This window comes from Sinohyriopsis cumingii, chromosome 11 (genome assembly GCF_028554795.1).
Source record: "Sinohyriopsis cumingii isolate HCF-2022 chromosome 11, ASM2855479v2, whole genome shotgun sequence".
NCBI classification, from domain to species: domain Eukaryota; kingdom Metazoa; phylum Mollusca; class Bivalvia; order Unionida; family Unionidae; genus Sinohyriopsis; species Sinohyriopsis cumingii.
In genome coordinates this window covers 19,485,544-19,507,409 of record NC_142971.1, presented here as the reverse complement: position 1 = coordinate 19,507,409, position 21,866 = coordinate 19,485,544, and the positions used below count along the sequence as shown (strand labels likewise).

Genomic DNA, 21,866 nt, shown 5'->3' with positions numbered 1-21,866 from the left:
ATTATGTACGCATCCATCATCATATCATGTCACAATATGCTGTTTACTGATATTTCTCATTATAAAATAAATGGCTGATGGATGTATACACTAATTAAATGAGCTATAACAAACAAGACCGACGTTTCCGTTTTCCCTCAGAAAATAATGTTGGTCAGTCTACAGTGAGTTTTAATGCTTCTTTTCTATCTCAAAGCATGGCGTGTAACAATTTCCTAATCGATCAATACAAGTAGATCAAGTAGATCAAACCAATCCTAATTTCAGCCTAAGTTGACATCTAATCACACAAAAGCAGGCCAGGTGAATGATTTCCCGTGGATCCTTATCTACAGTAAACTCTGGAAATAGACAATGTGTATTACACGTGTCGCGACCATTCAATTTTACCTTATTTGTCAACCGGACTCCAACTATGGAATACTTAGTCCTTGGTAAGAGAAACACTTTGACACTTTGAGCGGCACTGAAAAACATTTTACTGTGTCTAAAACGAAACTTTTATTACATTATTCAGTAAAATTACTGATTTGAACGCATTCAAACCTATAATTTCTTAGCTTTTTACACAATCTGTGGAAAGGCGTTTATGAAACATATTTAAAACGAACAAGATCATTCAAAATGGCAAGAGCCTTTTTTGAATCAGTTAGCTGTATCCATTTTGTTCCAATAGATGGAAGAAGTGTGTCTTACAAGATGTTGTGTGATGAAAAATTATATTTGTAAACACTTTGAATAATGATAATCATTCATTGATAAATTTTAAGTTTTTGAAATAGATATTACATTAATTTTAATTTCATATATTTTCTGTTCATCGTATAAAATTAGTTTAGTATCAGCTATGAGTTCAATCTACAACAACGTTTTCGAAATATTGCTGTTTATACCATTATAGTTATATAAAAATGATATAGTGGTATATATTAAACATTTTAGAACCAATGAGGTAACAACGTCTTGAAGAAAAAGCATGATACTATTTGCCAAATTAGAAGCTGACGACTAGCAGTAATTTTTATTGCTACAAAATTATCCTACAGAATATCCAACTCGTTTACGGTTGCAGCTTGCGGTATTAATATAAGTTTGCCTTTTAATAGGTTTTTGAACAAAATTATTATTTTTTGAAACCATTTACGGATGTTTTGTGTGTTATACGTAGAGACAATATCACATGCTGTTCTTTTCGGGTTCTGTATGTACTCTTAATTATGGCGTGTGAATTTCTCAATATGTTGGCTGGTTTTTCAATATGGTAAGTACAACGTGCTTTACAGATTTTTTGATAGAACAGGTGGAATCTGACGCATCTTATTGCGCAAGACTTTTGAAATATTAGGAGATGTTTCTAGCTTCAAAATAAAGGAAAGTTATGGCACTGAAAAAAGTTAGGTATTGAAAGATAGCTGGGTACTGAATGACATAGGATATTGAAAGGACATTAAATTATTGAAGGTCATTAAGGTATCGAAAGGACATTAGGGTATTGAAAGGATATTAATGTATCGAAATAACATTAGGATATTGAAAGAGCATATGGGTATTGAAGAGTATTAGGGTATCAACAGGACATTAGGGTATTGAAAGGATATTAAGGTATCGAAATAACTTTAGGGTATTGAAAGGGCATATGGGTATAAAAAGAGTATTAGGGTATCAAAAGGACATTGGGATATTGAAATGATATTAGGGTATCGAAAGGACATTAGACAATCCAAAGGACATTATGGTATTGAAGGATATTAAAGTATCAAAAGGACATTTTGATATTGAAAGGACATTAGGATTGAAAGGAAATTAAGGTATTGAAGGGCATTAAGGTATCAAAAGGACATTAGGGTATCGAAAGGACATTAGGGCATCGAAAGGAAATTAGGGTATCGAAAGGACGTTAAGGTATTGAAGGATATTATAGTATCAAAATGACATTAGGATGTGAAAAGGACGTATGGCATATTTGAAAGAACATTTAGGTATTGAAAGTACATTAGGATATTAAAAGGAAATATTTTACTAATGTTCTTAAAATGCTAAAGCGGGAAAAGCACACAGATTCACGTGACCATTTAAGTTTTTCAAGTCAGTGTTAAAATGTGTGTTAAGAAATGATGCGGTAATTTCATTCTTGTTATGTACGTGTATATGTATTAATCTGTATGCAAATATACAGTTACGTATATTTAATTTATGTTGTGTGCATTCTCTTTGGCCGCGAGTGAAGATACAGTTGTGTGGTGCACCTGCTCTTTGTCATGACTGTAAGCTATTAATAGGTGTTTCACTTGGTTTTAAGTTCAAAACTGAGTTCTGGTTATGACCTTAGGAGATTCAAGAAACGAATATGTTCACAGTATAGGGTAATTTTCTATTGTAAACATCAAAAGTTGTCGCAACATACATCAAGTGGGGATGTATGTAGGTAATCAACATAATTATTCATTCCTACTTTTAGTTCAGCTCTAAAATCATTGATAACTGAGTTCAGATTCAGTTTGAGAGAAACTAATTATTTAAAAAAAATATTCAGTAGAATTACAATTCGCTCATTGATAATGTGGATAAAATCATTTTTGTGTGAAAACACTTTGAATTCATTCAAGAAAATCCTGGATTGTATCATTGCGATATATCAGAAATATTGGCACCTCATCTCATTCAAGCTTAATGGCACATCTGCACATTCAGTACTGGAATTTATTCAGAACAATGATTTTTGGCATAGTGATTATACGAGTATGATTTTGGGTTTTTTAATTTACAATATTGTAAGTGCCGCTTGACGTTTCACCTTGCAACTTTGAGACATATTTTTTGTGTGTTGATTTTAATGAATTAGTTGGTTTCGTTCTTTATGTTACTAAGTTTACAACCATGTATTTGTATAATGGGCAGTATTTGCCATAATATATTTGTATGCAATAGTGAAAAATGTATATGCAAACAATATTTCCTTTACTATCCGACTTTCTCTCTCTCTCTCTCTCTCTCTCTCTCTCTCTCTCTCTCTCTCTCTCTCTCGTTTCGCGTTTGTGTGGCACAAACTAAGTATCCAGAGCTGCCTACATGTTAAATGATTGATAAATGATGGAAATGCTAACCCAGCATGTAATGTATTCTTTTATGTGTTATGTATTCTCATGATAATAAAACGTTTAAAATATATCACCATAAATCAATGAATAAATGAAATAATAAATAAATAAATTTGAAATTCAAATACATGTATGAAATGTAAGATTGGATTAAATGATCATGGTCAGTTATTTACTGACGTGTAAAGTTGACCTAATCACTCAAATAGTTAATAAAGTCCGAAGGACTTAATGTAAACTTTGTGTGAGTGATTAGGTAAAATGTACACATCGGTAAATACCCAACAACGATTATTTAATCCTTATAAATCCAATTCGCTTCCTTTCTAAAATCAGATTAGCAGATTTAATAGACAAAACATTCACTTTTCTTACATCCAAGTTTTCTTTTATTAGCCTCTTAAATGCAATGCAATACATAGCCCTATCTTTGCTAGCCAAGATTCAGCCATTCTGTATACAGTGATACGGTGATACGGTGCAGCATGTCATAGAGGCACATGCTAGTGATATACTGTTATGATTATTGTTTAAATATATTAAAAAATGGTTGTTGCGGTTAAACAAGGAATATTCCTTTTTCTTCGAAAAAATTAAGATTGAGTATGGCACGTGTTGTTACTTTCTACGCATTTCGATCTTTCAAAAGCAAAATCGTGTCTATTTTTAGTGACATCCCTTGGTGATATATGACCCTGACATTTAATAACCGTTGCTGTAACATGTTGTCGGGGTAAAATGCAATAATATTTGAAGATAGGATTCTAAAACCTGCCACATGCATTCTTCGGCAAAAGGGGTTAGTGTTGGAGTGCAGGAAGTATGTTCATTTAAATTGTTTTAACTTCTAATGGTCGATTTTATCTGTGGCTTGTTATTTTGATCGGTAATCACATAAGAGAGAGTGTGGGCCCTTGTTGTTGTTATGATTAGGGTGTAAGGCGTTGATATAGATACAATTTTAAATCAAATGATCTGGAATTAGGGAGCCAAAAGTAGTCCGCAGAAATTATCGATGTGTGAAAATTCTAGATAAGTATCATTTGACCGTTTATGTCCAATCAAAACGTAGAGAAAACGCAGTCAATTCATAAATATTGGAAATATTGCTTTTTAAAACATTTTAAAATAAAAGAAACAATTTAATTTAGAAATTGAAGCAGTTCATCATTTTAAAAGGCATTTAACTATTGTCAGCGTGATGGACCCCAGTTTGGATTTGATATCTACCAGTGTTCAATCATGGTGGTACCTTACGATATCACATACTATTTCGTTTAGTAAAATTAATTGTAAAGATTCATTTTTGGTAGTGTTTGGTTTGGTTTGGTTCGATACTTAACTGCATATTAACAAAGGTAAGTTATTTAGTGCTGAGACAATTGTAATAAACTGCCTTACTCAGGAATACACCATGTTAGCTTACCAATGATTCGTACCATTTCAGTTGTGATTAATCGTGCCGGCTAACAACTGAACCACAACATCTCTCCTTAGATATAGGAAAATAGAGATCACAGTTGTTGTTTTTTCTATAATTGATGCAATGAAACGATACACATGCTTATTCTCTTTACACAGAGAAAGTAGTTTAGCAAACAAACAATATATATATATATATATATATATATATATATATATATATATATATATATATATATATAACACCATGGTATCATTCAGCAAGTTTGATATCAAACATATGCCTACATGTGTTTAACATAATGTAGTTACAATGCAAATATACAATTACAGTTAAAACCACAGTGAGAATGACTAAGCCATAACGAAGAGGACAGTCCGGATACATTGATCGGAATCGGTTTCTCCGAAATGGACATTAGTTAATGCCTCCATTCTACATATAAGTATTTTGTGTAAAAAAATAGGAGATTGATTAGGTTTATTGTTTTGAGGTTTTCATAATCTCAGCGTAGTAATACATAATAAGTATACACCAAAATACAACTTTTCATGTGCAATACTCTACAGGTATCGTTTACTTTAGATTCAAGCTTACACTTTCTATCTCACAAGAATAGTAAATTATACACTTTTTCTTATTTCATTCCTTGTTGCAATATCAATATCTACAATCTTAAACTTAGATCATGTTATGTAAGAAAATGCCTTCGAAAACACAAGGATACGTACACTTTTGCAGGAGCAGTTTTGTTCCTTGTAGGAGCAGGAGGCGCAGACGATTGCGCAGATATTGACACTAAGGCATGCTCTCTACTACATGCGAAGAAACCCAACCTGTGTCAGGACCCTACGCTTTCTGACGTGTGTAAACGGTATTGCGGATATTGTCGTGAGTAAAGTTTCTAACAGGCAAATACGCGAAGTTATCTCTCTATCTATATCTTGTGGTATGGTGTCCGTTCCGAGGACCCTGTAAGAAACTATTAAATTCAATGCTTACAAAAATCATATTTGAGGAGCATAATTAAATATATGTATATATTTTTAAAAAATGATATTAACACTATTTGAATGATTGTATTTTCTGTTTCATCATGTTTTATCTCTTAAGATGTACACTATTTTGGTGCAAACATTGTTAGTATGATTACGTAACAGTACTCGAACAACATTTAGTGGACATGCTTCCATTGATATCAAAATATATTGACTGGACTTTCATTTTATTTGAATTAGTTGTAAAATTTGATGTTATTTTATTTACCTAGTTTCGGTCCTTTAAATAGGGAAGTTCAGCAAGGTTATGCAAAATGATTTTACATGCTTCTCGAAAAACATGATTCTATCATTTTGCGAATGACCTGATTATTGTCTCCCACCATATGATCGAATTTCAATAGGTTTGTACTTTCTATTTATGTCCAAATATTTAATTTTAACTTCAATATGCATAGACTGTTTGACTCAGACAAAGTAAGGTCGGTTATGTAAATTCATGTAAATATGAAGTTTGCCATCGTTGATTTCCTTGCCTTTTCATAGCCCAATCAAATGTTTGGACATTTTATGACCGGTGGAAGCCGGTGACTATACATTAACTGAACACGTCATTAAATTTCCTTTGACGTCAGTGGCAGTCAAACTCATTTGGCTCCTATTTCAATTCGATTACCATATAATCAACATTGTGTGCAATAACATGTTGAAATTATTTGTAAGGAATGTTTTCTACTGATCTACGTGTGATGATTTTATGTTTTCCTTATGAAATTGTAATTCAAGTATATTATTTAGATTCTTCTTGCTTCATAAATTGCAATTTGTAATTATTTTATTTACTTCTATGTTTCCATTTTAGCAACAGTATGTAATTCTTGTTCGCAATTAGTTCAAAACCCCAGTGAATGTAATGGAACTGTGACATGCGCACTCGGAGAGGTAGGTTAATGCGAGAAAAAAAAAACACTGTATGTACATGTCTGCCATTGTGCGTATCTGCCATGTTTGAAATACGGTTTGTATTTTGTGTCTTGTGTAATTCACATACATACATCCATCCATACATACATATAGACATACATACATACAATATTTGAAGTACCATCGGTTTAATTATGTAAGCTTTTATCTTTTATTAGGTTGTTTTCACTACCACCGTCCTAGATATGTTCAATAACGTCTCATAACATATGCATTGCATTTTAGCAAACAAAAGAAATATATTATTATTATTGTACAAGTCCTTTAAATCTTTTTGGACTAAATCTTCACTATTAGAAACACACTTATGTACGCTGATGACACCCAAATGTACAAATCTAGCCACCCACCTGAAGATGATGCAACCAAGTATAGCTATATAGAAGTACGAACAGATGACTGCACATAATATGCATACTAGTACAAGAAAATACTTGGGAAATACTCTATATTGTTTCTTTTTTTTGTTGTTGTAGTTGTTTTTTCTTTTTTACATCGAACAAACATTATACGATTACGCATCAATACATATTTATATATCTATGGAATTCCTTGGGTCACTATCCGCTGCTTGAAGACAGTATATAGTGGGAAAGCTTGCAGTATCAATATGCCGGAATGATCAGTATGACCGAATGACAGAACTAGCCAGGCCAAAGTATTAACATGCAGTGTCTATGACGGGCAATCTTTACCATTACTGAGTGCCTCTATAGTCAAGGCCAATTAGCCGATTTCGAGGCGGAGTTGCTAGTATCACTTATTGTGTAAGTTGAGAGGGGTTTCTTCAGAATGCTCAAACAACGCCACAGGCTGGGGAGGGAAAACCTGGAATTATCCAGCTGAGCGACCTAAGTAACGGACTCGAATAGGATGAAACCTATCCGTAGTTCTCTTAACATTAATGCACATACAAAACATAATATAACGAAAATAGGGAACATGGATTAACAAACATTACCCTCGTTATTTTATCTGGAAGTGATGCTAACAGATGGATGTAAAATCTTCCAGTAAATGTAAGAAACGAGAAATGCCATGCTTATATTGATTTCTCCCTGGACGGTATATCAAATCTTGGGACTACATCCACTAGTCAGTAACATCTTGTGTAGAAGTAATATTTTCCTGCTCTTGACACCATGCAAAGGTCACAATGGTGGGTATCGGAAATAACTTGAATGTGATCTTAGTCTTGTAACTATTGGCATATGGTCCTACCTGTAACGGAATTTCGACTTATGATAGAGAAGATCCTTCTTTGTTGAATAATGCATTAATAATTTCATATCTGGGCCAAAAAGATCCGCAATATGTCAGAAACTACCACAATATTGTATTGTACTAAGTATATGGGTTAATCCAATACACATGAAATGTTGGACTTTAAACTTTATTCAGTTATATTAGACACCTAATCGTGTAAGAGATTGTACTTTGACATACTTTTACTTTGTTCCTTTTTGTGCTTTATGCCTGTGTGTTTCGTAGGTTTTTGCCTTTGACAAAGCGGACCCTGGTATTTTGTCATTTGTTTAATTATATATAATCCCTCTCTGACAGACTTAGAAATCCACTGCATAACGAAAGACTATTATTTGTCATATGGTATTAAACATCCAGTCTCAAGCAGGCTCATTATTATCCGCCTGAGGGCGCTCCTTTCAACATCACAATCATACAGGCTTATGCACTCACACCTAACTATGATGACGACGGACTGGAAAATGGTTGTAACCAACTGCAAGATGCCATTGACAACACACCCAAGAAGGGCATTCTGTTTGTATGAGGAAGACTGGAATACAAAGGTCGGAGTTGATTCACAGACAAACTAGCAAGAACCAGTTGACCCTTCTGTAATGTAGAAACAAATGAAAGAGGACTCATGCTATTGGAGTTTTCTGCCTACATCAGTCTTGTGCTAGCCTACACATTCGGCCCTCACAAAACATATAGAAGATGGACCTTGACCACAGAGATGAACAACATCACAAACAGATTGACTCCATCTTATTGAAAAATCGATTATGCACAGGACTTTATATCACCAGAACACGAAGTTTACCAGGAGCAGATATTGGAACTGACCATGATTTATTAATGACAACGATTCGCCTAAACCTGAAATTGATAATAAAAAACCCAACCAAGAATCAGATTTGACCTTGAAAAATTGAGAGATCCAAAAGTCTCAGAAGCCTTCCAAACGATTTTAGGTGGTAAATTGGCACCTTAGACAACCGTGGACATCCAAAACACCGACCTAATGTCCTTAACAACCAGACTCAACACAGCTGTGACTAGCACAGCTAGCTAGATCATTGGCAAATATTGTCGAACAAACAAACCTTGGGTCACAAAAAGATGTCTTTGAAATATGCGTCAAAAGAAGAGAACTGAAAAGGGGAAAAAGAGATCATAAAGGAGCTCAAAATACAGAGAGATAAACAATATGATAAGGAAACGCACGACAAAGACAAAGGAATCCTGGATAGAAAGACAATCCTGCAAAATCGAAGACAGTCTGAGTAAATATGACAGCAAAATGGCATATCAGCTGGTGAAAGATCTCACAACTCATAAACAAGGGAAAACTACCACCATCCAAGAAAAATCAGGACAATGACTCACAGGACGCCAGGAGATCCTCAAGCGATCGACATGCTACAGCTCAAAATTTAACAATCACAAAACCCAAGGAGAGCCAGCAATATTAAATTGCCCTCAGGCAGAATAAATTGATGACAACAACATTCGTCGTGAAGAAGTAGAAATTGCAAGTTGGTCCGCCGGCATTGACAACATTCTAGCAGAGCTCATTCAAGCTGGATCAGAAGAGATAATCACAGTCATAACAACAATCTGCAACACAATATGGCAGACAGGGGAATGGACCACCACATGTACTCAATCCTTGGTCATCGTGCACAACAAACAAGAAAACTTAGAGCTATGCCAAAACTAAAGAACCATCATTTGATCAATCACCAGAGCAAATTTATGATGAAGATAATTCTTAATAGACTAAAGCCTCAAGCAGTGGAAAATTATTGCGAAGAGCAGGCAGGCTTGTGAGCAGGAAGGAGCACCACAGAACAAATCTTCAGTCTCAGACTTCTTTGCGAGAAATACATTCAGCATCAGCAGACTCTATACAAGCTTCATGTACTTGGGATCAATTATTACGATTGAGGGCTCCAAACCAGAACTACTTAGCAAGATTGCCCAGACAACATCAGCAATAACAAGGTTGAGACAAATAGGGAAAGACAACAGCATTGCTTTTGGTTAAAAAATAAGACTGATGCGATCGATTGTCATATCCATCTTTCTGTATTATTGTGAAACATGGACGCTCTACAAAGAAGGATTCAAACTTTCGAAATGAGATGCTACCGCAAAATCTTGGGCATCTCATAAATTGACCATGTGTTACGTATATCTGAATTAATTCATATTTATATTAATTTAGTTTTATGTCAGTTTAAAATTCTTTTTTATTTTTCTTACATGCTATGGCAATGTAAATTTATTCACTGGAGATAATATTTTTTCAGAAAATTGGTTGACCTGAATCATTCTTTTCATAAACACCATGTGTTGGCCTAGATGTTGACCTTGATTCAAAATTAGTAAACAGAATTCTATTGTATTTTAAATGATTGGTTGTTGTCAAGGTCATGATGGGACTACATGGGTTAATAAGTAAAAACTTTTTTTTTATATTCTAGGAATAACATCATTGGTCTAATCAAGGCCATATTCTGTGTACGTGATATAAACACTATCACGTGACCCCTCTTCTGATTTCGCAACTTGGGGGAATTTGAAAACTGCGTCTTATAATACAACATAACCTTTATTTTAGAGATAGATCGAGATCTCAGTTTTGGGGCTTTTTACACTGATGTCAAGTTCGTTTGTTGTAGTCAGATTTTGAGCTATAATTGTCCTCAGATCAGTTGGATTTCAAAAGGATTAATTCTTTATTCTCCGGAAATATTTGAAGAGTGATCATATCGAAATTTTGGAAAGACATGGATTACAAATTTAATTTGGATTTCCAGCACCGAAGTGCCATTATTGTATTTCTACAAGGAACTGTAGATAATCACAGTACTGACTACAGCATAGGTCATCATCATCCATCTTGGATTTTCCATCAGGATTCGAACTTTGAATTATTAGAACATTTATTGCTAGGACTTTTGCAATTTAATTCTTGGATCATTCTTAGATTATTTTTGGATTTGATTCTTGAACCCGTAAGTTCTTCTCCTTTGTTCATTTTTACAGAATTTTCCAGGAAAATAAATTATTTGTTAAATTTTATAAAGCTTGTTGTTTTCACTCTTTCTTTGTTATTGTTTATTCGAGTCTAAACACGTAACACGTGTAACAAACGAAGAAGTCCGCAATAGGATCCCAACGAGCCATCCGATCCAATGAAGACCTCTTGACTACTGTAAAAAAGCGCAACCTGAAGTGGTACAGTCATGTCTCAAGATCATATGGTCTGGCAAAAACAATCTTGCAAGACACATTGCGAGGGTTAATAAGAAGAGGCAGACAGAATAAGAGATGGAAAGACAACATTAAGGTGTGGACAGGAATGGGATTTGGAGATTCCCAAAGGGTAGTAGAAAACAAGGGAAGATGGAGAGAATTGGTTGTAATATCAACTGTGGTGCCCTAACGACCCCTTGGAAGTTGGGTGAAGGGATTGATGCTGCTGCTGATTATGATGATTAAACATTCATTATTGGGAAGATAACATCATTTAAGTTTTTTTAATGCAATCAATAATAACTTCAGGTAACATTTCTCATTTGATTCAATACATGTTTCACAAATTAATATACTTTTTTAAATGTCACGTGCTTTGGTATATCAGGATTACTTAGGGTACACTTGTTGTATCTAGCAGACAATGACGCAAAATCATATCGTACGTGTACGTCTACAATGTATTCATACCTTATTTCATCATATGTACGTCACATAACTAATACATGTTCTTCATATTAGTTATCCATTACTCAGCTAATTTACACAGTTACTTACCAACCTGTATATAGTATGAAAAACATGAAAAAAAAAAGAAATATCTTGCTGGTGACGTTAGAGGAAATTTCATAAATAAAACTCCTCGATATTTATGTACGTCCAGGTTTGCTATACGATGGAGGTAACAGACTTTGACCACAGACACGGATTTAGAGGAGGATGTGTTAGCAAAGATGTGAGTAGTTTGATATGATGGAATTCCTGGTGTTCATTACAGGACTATACACGATTGTGTTAGTCAACAATCCTAATAGCTTTTAGTTCAATGCATGAGCATAAATAACACTAACAAAGTATTTATAACAATAGTTGAGAGATGAGCAAGAACGAGAATGAAGAAAGTAGAAAAAATGAAAATATGAAAATTATCAGAAACGAAAATGCCACCAACAACATGATATTCAGCATATCTAGCAACCGTAATCATGAACAGAAACAATAATTACAGCAGTGAAATACTACTACTGCTACTACTACTAGTAATAATAATAATAATAATAATAATAATAATAATAATAATAACAATAATAATGTTATTTCGAGGATTCCGATTATCAGGGAATGTCAAGATCTACCTTCAAAATCTAATACTTATAACTATATATTTTGGTAAATACAGCGAAGAAGTCCATCTGTAAGAGCACAGCCATGTGTGCAGGTCGAATTGCGTTTATTTTTGCACAAACTGTGCGAAGAACTATTTTACACCAATTCTGAAAATGGAGTCACGTGCAAAGTAACCCATGTAAACATCGAAATTCAGCCATACACAAAAACGTAATAAAACATGTTTATATGAAAATGTGATCAAGTGATTTTGACATATTCAAATAGCAAGTATTTGAACTTTGTTCTGAAATGAACCAACTAAACTGCAGTTACTTGCAGGAACAGCTGGATGACCTAACACGATTTACATTTTCAAAAGACTATGATCTATTATGCAGATTATCAGAGATCTGGGAAACTCAAAATCTATCAAGAACAACACTGGGACTACATAACCTTTACTGCCGCTCCTTACAAATGAAATTAAATAATACAGTAGGTAAACGGATATAGGGGTTATCCAAATCCTAACAATTGGAACCATAGTACTTCAGTGTTAAACGCAATCCATAGTTGTTACGTTGGATAGGAGGTAGATCCCGCTCCACTTCCATCATAATTGTATGTGTCGATGTCTTAAGTTGTATAACTATCTGATCCCTATCAGTATGACTATTTACTAATAGTTTTAATTTTATTTATAAACAGCCCCTTTAGGTAAACTAACCTATTATTTAACACAATTGTGAAGATTGAACTTCTCAGAGTATGTCTACTTATTTAGATACAAAATTTTATTCTATGCCGAGGAATGTTCAAAACCGTTGATTGCCTATTATTGGTAGAATTATTTGTTTCTCGTTGACACAGCTTTTACCTTGTTGAAGGATAATCCCTTGCTCTACAAATAGCTATATAACAGAAACACGCAGCAAGAATTCAAATGTTGAATTAGGGCCCTTAAACTGATTCGCAATTTTCTTAAAAGAAGAACAAAAATAAATAAATAAAGGAATTAATATAATAATAAATAGTTACAATAATTAAAGAATATTAGTGTTTATTCTACGTTTACCGTGGTATAAACTGTCCGCTGCCGACTTACACATCCTAAAGAACGTAATTCGTTTGAAGATTTGTGTGTAATTCGGCAACTGACATTTTATACTACGAAAAACACGGAAACAACAACATTAATCCTTAATTACAAAGAAAGGTTTTGGCAGTCTAATCGTAGTGGCTGAGTCTCTTCACCATTATTTTATCAATTTAGATGCGACATAATCGTTTGTAAACAAGTCTAGAGTCCAGATAATCTAAGAAACTAACATCAAACAGACAATTTAAACATTTCTACCTTCTAATGTATCTAGTAAAGAGTAACAGCATGATTAGTATTCTTTTCTTGTGGCGCAGTTGTGTGTCCTGGATGATCATCAGATTTTGATTGGCCGACGAAGCAACAGCAACTTGAAAATGTATTGCTGTACTGAGGATAATTGCAACGTTCCAGGTACATCATCACCATCGTCATCTTTTTTCATTATTTTTACCATCCTGTGTTCGTCATCAGAAATTTTGTTTTCGTACCATTATATTCAGTCTTTAAAACAACAGCTTCTTCGTTGACGTAATTATACCATATTTTTAAGTTAATGCATTTGTATGGGAAAATATGAACGAGCTCGTCAGATGTAAATACTGCACGACCTTGTGAGTACAGTTTATCCATCCAACAAAATGAGTTCATATTTTGCGATACAAATGCAGTAACCTTTTTTATATGCTCATTTTCTTATTCTACTTAATGCTTAATTATTATAACAAAATGCATTGCACGAAACAAAGTAACTGAATGTATGCCGTATTCCAAACTAAATACACGAGCGTAGATTCATCATTACACAACAACAACATTATTCCTGCGCATATAACTCCACCCAGATAAATTTGAACTTAGTCGCTCGCTCGACATAACATTAGAAAGAAAATGACGTGTCATGTTAAAATTTAAATTTGGAGTCATATTGTGAATGAATGCGCATTGCAACAACTTTTCCATTTGATCTGGAATTAATAGAATTTGGTGGTTTTTTTCCTCGATTCTACGAAATTTCGTGATTATGGACTGGATTTATATCTGACAATTCCACATGAAATACGTCGGGTTGACGAAGCGAGGGAGAAGCCTGTTGACATCTGCAAATGAGTTTATGTTTCTGTCATTGAATGTTTGAAATTATAATGTGGGAAAAATATGATGTCTTTCAATTATATTATCAAATAGACGCTATGTAATTGCACCTATATTCTAAATTACAGTATAACTTCGAAATGTGTAATCAGGATTGAGAACGTATGACATGGCTCGTGTAATTCGGATTTGCAGAACAAAGAAAGTCCATTTTGAGAAAATTCAGGATTTAAAACTATAAGTTTTATGCAATTCTTATTACCAGCAAAGGAAGACAGTTTATGCCTTGTCACTTGTATGTTATTTGTAAAGACCCTTTCTGGCGTCTACTGTATATAGCTTGCCTAAATCCAAACCATTGTATCAAAAATGTTAACGTGGAATGTGCCAAAGCAGCTGGTATGCGGCAGTCCACGAAACATCTGCTTTACTTCATTCAGAAACAAATTTGATCAACTAAAACGTAAAGAGACTACTACGCGAGTGTACATAATTTGTTTACAAAAAACAAATGCTGGCATCTGCGTCCATTGTTTGTTTACAATAGAAGGTAGTTCCTTTAGGCACGTGATTGCTATATGAAGTTGTGCAATATCGTAAAATACTGAACGATTCTGACAATGTAAAGTTAACAGAGAAAACAATGAGCATATATATTCAATCTTATTCTCTTTCATTTTTTCATATTATCATCATTTAAACCATCTTCATCATGAACATAATATTGTTTTCTGCCAATTTGGTTTTATTTATATACAGTTGTTGGTTCATGGCAGAGTCTCAATATCAATGACGCAACTTAAGCGCCTTTTTAGATATGTAACAGGATAGCATAACGATAGCATAACAACATACTCCGAGACTCAAACAACTATATATGTTACGTATTAATATCTTATTTATACATTATATATATTTTGTGCGAAAGTATTATATATTCCACGTAAATGGAAACGTAAATAGTAAATACAAACATCAAAGAAATACTTTTGGTATTATAGCTATCAAACTTCAGATTTTGCAAATTTTAAAACGTTTGGCTTTTAGATAATTTATAACATGTACTTGCAGCACTTTCAATTCCATGGAGAAGGATCAATTACTTGCTAAACGATTGTAATTTACATTGGAATAATCATGTATGAGGCTTTGGTTGTGTGTTTGGGTAGTAGTAGTAGTAGCATCAGTAATTACCATTATGGAGGAGGTTGAGGAATACGAAGTTTTAGAAAAAATAATTGTTTCTTCTACGTTTAATGTAAAGGAAATGAATACGCTAATTCATATTTTCATGTCCCACGCTGGTGATCTTTCAGAACTAAATAACTGCAATGTTAACTTTCTTAAACTTATGTCTTAGAGGCCACCACGATGATGACAACGCCTGTGCCGACGACTACAATTGCTCATCAGCACCACACTCTGACGAGCCACTGCATTGATGATCCTCACATCAGCTGTCGTCTACATCTATCACGATGCTCCGATATGGTCCATGCAATTCAATGCAGACATACCTGTGGTCTTTGTTGTAAGTATATAAAAGTTTTCAGCATTGAGGTCGATCTGTTTCTACTTGTTTAAAGTTTAAATAGTTTAGGAAAATGCTATGCAATGTCAACCATGTGAAGTTTTTGAATTTAGACAAGAAATATTTACTGAATATCCATAAACGTTATATTAATATCATTTTATTTCTGATTTTGTATGTCTATCGACAATCTTTTGAATCGAAATGAAAATCAAATGGATACTAGATGTTTTAAATTATTATCTTCCTTAAAAACGTGAATTCATATTTCATATTATCTACTTAAGAATACTAGACAGGAATACTAGTTGACTGAATTAGTCAGCCATCTCACATAAATATTAATTCGAAGAACTGAAAGTACTTACCGCGAATATTATCTCTGTCCCAGTCAATATATGAAGATTTTGACTCTAAACTCATTTACTGTGTCAGCTTTTGATATTTATTCCGCCGCTAATTTTTCCCTCTTAATCGCAAAGTGTATTAAAGCTCTGGAAACTAATAACAGACAAAACGATGTTTTGTACGCGATGACAAATGCAAGGCTACTGTACCCCCAGAAACCTAAATCAGCTGTGAATATTATTATCAACTACAATCTGTTTATATTATGAATGACATTGGTATTTTCTTCAAGTGATATCTAAGTACTGGAACTTTCATGGTAGGATGAATACTGATTTTCGAAATTTGGGATCAATAGTCCTTTGAAGGTTTATGGACCTTGATGGTGCTTTTATTCTCACGAATTCACACATCGGTGTAGACCATTTGCGGCTGATGTACCAAAATTGGTGTCCCTAATTTCTAAAAGTGTAATACCCATTTGAACAAAACGTCTGACCACAAAGCAGAAAATGTACTACATCTTTGGCCCTTGATCACAATCAGAGTAAAAACGCCACAATGTGCTGATATGCTCATAAGTAACTTGTGGATTTCGCTGTCATCAATTATAAAGTTCCACCAGTAAGAAAGCGCGTTACACACGTGTGTATGTTGAAATCATGTTTTATTCTAATCAAAATTCGGTACTGAGTTACATTATTTACGAATATTTAAATAAATGTTTTATCTTCCTTTCAGAAACAACTCAAAATTCAAGCACAGCTTCTTAGTTTGAGAAACGTCATCCTTTTAGGCAGTTGTTATAGCAACGAAAGTATGATAAATATAGAGACAAACCTGCTAATAATGTTGACGTAATTGATAGTGATCACTCGCTTTGCGAACTCAAAAAACCTTACTCCAATTGTAATTTTGGATCTCTACAAAATCTCTAAGTGCATTGAAATTCATTCCATGAACTATATCTTGTATATCGTTTGTAATTCGGACATCAGAAAATATGAAAGGAAAACACAATAATTATGTTGCAAAAATGTCTGACAAACATAGTGCGTCTTACACAATTAAATATTTGCAATTCTTTTTATTTTTTCGCCATCGAACTTAGGAAAATAAATAGCATTTTGTTCCTTCGTGCGTAATTTTGTTTGTTTTTGTCTCCGTCATTTCGTTACGCACACAGAATCTCGGACCCCATTTTACATTCAGTCATGAAGACTAGTATGCATCTCTACAAGAACATGCTTTACGCCGTCCACAACCCAGCAACTTCGATATGTTCAGCAACAAAATTATTACAAAAAAAAAAACATAATCAACCCTACCCACACTATTAATTTGTTTCATACCTATTATCCTATATCCTGCCTTGTCATTGATGAAGACTGGTATGTGAATGCATTCCAGAACGGGTAACATATCGATAGCGAAACAAGTAAAGTATTGACCATTTTTCACCCTTGAACGAATAAACTAATTATTTAGCCATTCATTGTAAAAATCCTAATATTTTAGACCCTATTTTATCTACACCACTTGCAATTAGTATGTGAATGCAACCTAGGTGAATACATTTATAATATTAAAGCTAGATCGCTATGATCTAATTTTTAAACTTTTATCCATTCAGTGACTTTTAGTAGGTTAGCTATTTGTTTTTTCTGCCATTAATGACACCATATTTTAACTTCATTTATAAAAGGTTGATATGCGGATGCATTATACCAAATATAGTTCAATGTGAATTTAATTTTAAGTTGATCATTTAAATATATTCAGATATATTTTTTAATATTTTTGTTATTCCATCATCATACCCCCAACATTTTCAAATCTATGTTGGTGTCAGTAATCAAAGTATAGATATTTGGATACACCTCAATGTTTCGACTTGACACTGATGAAGCTTTGTTGATGCGTGTTAGGAAGTAGTAATATTAAAATAATAATTCACTTATACAATTTGATTTAATCATCAGTGAGACTCACAGCCATTCGGTAGGAGCTCTAAATCCTGTCCAAGCCAGCATAAAACTGTCGTTATGGCGTATCTCTTCACAGTGTTCTTAACGTTTATTTCCTCGGCTTCAGGTCTTCCATACCATTCTGTATAGTGTGAGATACTTCACAATGTGCTCCTATTCCGTGTTTGCGAGTAACCACTTTATAACAGTGTCACTTTATACGTGCTTTCTTGTTTTTATCTTCAGTTCATTCATTAATTTGTTCTGTCTATTAGGAGCCATGAAATAAGAAACTAAAACTGCTGAAATGCTAGAAAAGAATCTAGTTACAAAAGATAGTCTTGTAGGTCATGCAATGTGTCTCTACAATAATTAAGTTCTTTATTCATTTAATGCAATCCTCGATATTTGTAATTTGCATATATCTAGTGCATTAGTTGAGTTGTCTCTTGAGATACGCAGTACTTATGTTGAACTTTAAAGTGGACATAAGATATAAAACATCTAACACAGATTATAAAAATAGCTCGTTCGCTCAATTAGTGGATGGTTATATTTAAGCTAATATCTCAACCCACAATATATTTTAGCAGGTTGCTTTCGTTAACGAAATAATAATACTATAAAAAATAATATAAAGGATTGGATATCCTATACTATGACGCAAAGACTGAGGACGATTCTAGGAGAAGATTTGAAGGCAGCAAAATGTATGTGAATTGATTTCTTCTGTGAAGAAAGCGATTGAACTTCAAGAGAGACATAACATCATCCATTATGAAGAGTGCATTAGAACATCCATACAATAAAAGAAAACGGTATGTAGCCATTGATACTGTTCGAAGCAACCTTTTGCACTAAACTTGTAAACTTGTTTAATATTCACAGGTAAGAATTGGAGATTGTTGAGGGTGCATATAAAATGTCTACATCGGATACCAACACATGGAAATGAATGAGCGTTGCAAAACCTGATTAAGAAATATATATAATAAGTCTTTAAGAATACATTAGCTGTCACCTTCTAGTTTAAAACGTGGTGGCAGTATTACTCCGCCATTTCTTGTTTGTATTGTCTTTCTTTCCAACTTACAACCTAAATATCGCAAGAGAAATCTGACATAAAAATGAGCATCGACAACTTGTAAAAATATGTACGTTCTTATCATAGAATATTGGGTCTTTCAGTGCCACTTTATTAAAGGAATACAATTAAGTAATTTAAAAAAAGGGTTATTATCCTTGCTTTAATATTCTCTCATGTGTTATATATCAGGGCCTGGCATCAGATGTCATTCCAAAAATGTCACATTTGGTAGCTATTAGATATAAGTTATAGCCTGCTCAACTAACAATACAAGTACATTGTGCAGCGGCTTCTTTTTCATGCATAGTCTCATTTATTAATATGTACAGCCTTTCTGACTGATATTATAGTCTTTCAAAACTGCTACAAATGATTTTTTAATATTTGTATATGGAACTTTGATATGTCATTGTCAACGTTTGGAGTATATTAATTGCATTTGTTTAAAAATATGTCTAGAAAAGCAAGTAGATATCTTACTAAATTATTTGCTACACTACGCTAACTTGTTTATGGCGAGTTATCCAATGTAAATTATTAAATGAAATTGCTGGACAAGAATACGTTTCTTAACTCTCATATCCTTTATGTCAGTATTAATGCATATCGAATAAAACCATCACAACATAAATATTGTTAATTACACTTACACAGCTAGAAGCTCATTTTAATTCAAAATTCTAAGACTTTGACCTTCTTGCTACTGATATTTACGTATTGTGATTCTGACAATGCCGGCGACGAGTTGTCATACCGGTCCATCATTAATTATAATCGGCATGCTATTATCATCTGGTTTAAAACCATTTCACGATTTAGCATACTCTTTCAATGCAGTGAATACACAGGTATGCTGTTCCTCTGATTTGCTTGCAAAATATTTTTAACACTGTATACATCATCATGTCTGGGATATGGAGACAACTCTTTTTGGAAAATAGGACCTTAATAGCATCCTCCTTGAATGGAAACCATGAATACTTGCTGGTTTTAAATATTTGCCTCAGAGATGTTAGGAAGTTTCCCACTGTATAACTTGTTTTTATAACGTCTAATGATTTCATAATTATGCCAAATTGTGATATTCCTGTAGTTGATATTCTAGATCGTGCAAAAGATGACGTTTGGACAGATTTTTCAGGTGCGGGGTCACCATTGTTTACTTTAAATCTATATTTTCAGTATATAAATTTATATGTATCTTTTATAATTGGAAACGGACCCTGCAAAACGTACAAACTTTTCAAATTGAACTTAAACTTTAACCGAATATAATTCAAATGTGCTTGTTACCATATCAGAAGACAAACGTGTTTTCTTTTACAATTTTACATATAAAATGTATTCCTTCCGCATTCTGCATGGCTTGTAACACTTTTGATTTCTGGACTAATATTGTATTTTGCAGTCTGTTTCTCTAGTGCCATAGGATTAATCATTTGCATAAATAGCGATATTGTATTGGATTAAATTTAAAATAAGAACATGCTATTTATATAATGGCAAGCAAGCGACATCAAAAGAGATTTCAGATTCCACAGCTCCCAGATCCGCTCCTCCCAGCCTGCAGAAAGATCCCGAGAAAGGTTACGTATCTCGCAGCCGTAATGTTCCAGAACGTTTGGCCACGTCTCACAGAGTAGACCAAAACCGCCCTTCGAACCAGTATTACCCTGGACCGCAGCATAGGTTACACAACAAAACCGATGACTTTCCTTCGACAGATAAAAGAGTGAGCCGTATAAAAGTACATCGGACTCGGTTAATTATGAACAGAAAGATGTGCATTACGCATGCGCTTCCTTCCATTGATTATGATAAGCATATTATTATTTGATAAGAGTTACTTTACAAGATTATTATAATAAAAAAACTTTCGTACATGAACCAAACTCTGGCAAGAATAATCACATTGCTTATAATAACTCAAACAGTACTCACCATTTAATCCAAATAACATTTAATTGGCCGAAATTCTGTCTGTTCAGTAACATAAAGCTAATTTGAAACAAACTATAATCTGATGGCATAGCGTTATCGTGACATATGTTTGACGTTGATAAAATGTAGACTAAATTTCAAAACATCCAGTATACAAACAAATGTATTAAAAGAACGGATGGAAAGAAAGAGTATATTTTCATTTCCACAAGATGGCGTCCGTAGAGTGGACAGCTCCCTAACAAAGCTCAATAGAATTGTGACGAAACAGTAATTTGGGCTATAATACCAAGGTTGTCGTCAAAGCCACCTCCAGTAAACTCGAGGTAATCGAGTTTTTCAGCAACGGCACGTTTGACGTGCGGCAATTTATGCACTGTATGCTTCAAAGAAATCAATGTTCATTTTGGTTGATATGTTATAAAAATATATTTTATTAAACACCAATTCACGACACCACTTGCATCATCTCTTCATACGAACACTATTGCTGTCATGCTGAAAGCATGATATTTTATGTCATCTCTGCAAGAAAATCAATATAATGTAGCATATTTCCATTGTTTATGATATGGATAATTATGTGTTAGTGTTCACCCAAGCGTGATCTCTACAGGGCAAAGAATTTGATTTCACTTCGGAGTTGATTACGTCGTATCTATAGTGGATCACTATG

At 33.7% G+C, this 21,866-nt stretch overlaps 1 protein-coding gene across 1 annotated transcript; it reads left to right on the top strand.

Moving 5' to 3' along the window:
* The first annotated feature begins 379 nt into the window (after window positions 1-379).
* On the top strand, window positions 380-17,180 carry LOC149787700 (uncharacterized). Its single transcript, XM_089975648.1, has 7 exons — window positions 380-434; window positions 5,263-5,412; window positions 6,382-6,461; window positions 11,677-11,748; window positions 13,539-13,635; window positions 15,677-15,847; window positions 16,937-17,180. Coding segments are annotated over exons 1-7 (591 nt in total). The 5' UTR covers window positions 380-415; the 3' UTR covers window positions 16,939-17,180.
* Window positions 17,181-21,866: the final 4,686 nt, after the last annotated feature.

Excerpts from the sequence above, each read along its gene's own strand:
- LOC149787700 (XM_089975648.1), top strand. Across the intron at positions 5,413-6,381 it reads ACGGTATTGCGGATATTGTC|CAACAGTATGTAATTCTTGT; the intron begins GTGAGTAAAGTT and ends TTTCCATTTTAG. Across the intron at positions 13,636-15,676 it reads GGATAATTGCAACGTTCCAG|AGGCCACCACGATGATGACA; the intron begins GTACATCATCAC and ends CTTATGTCTTAG.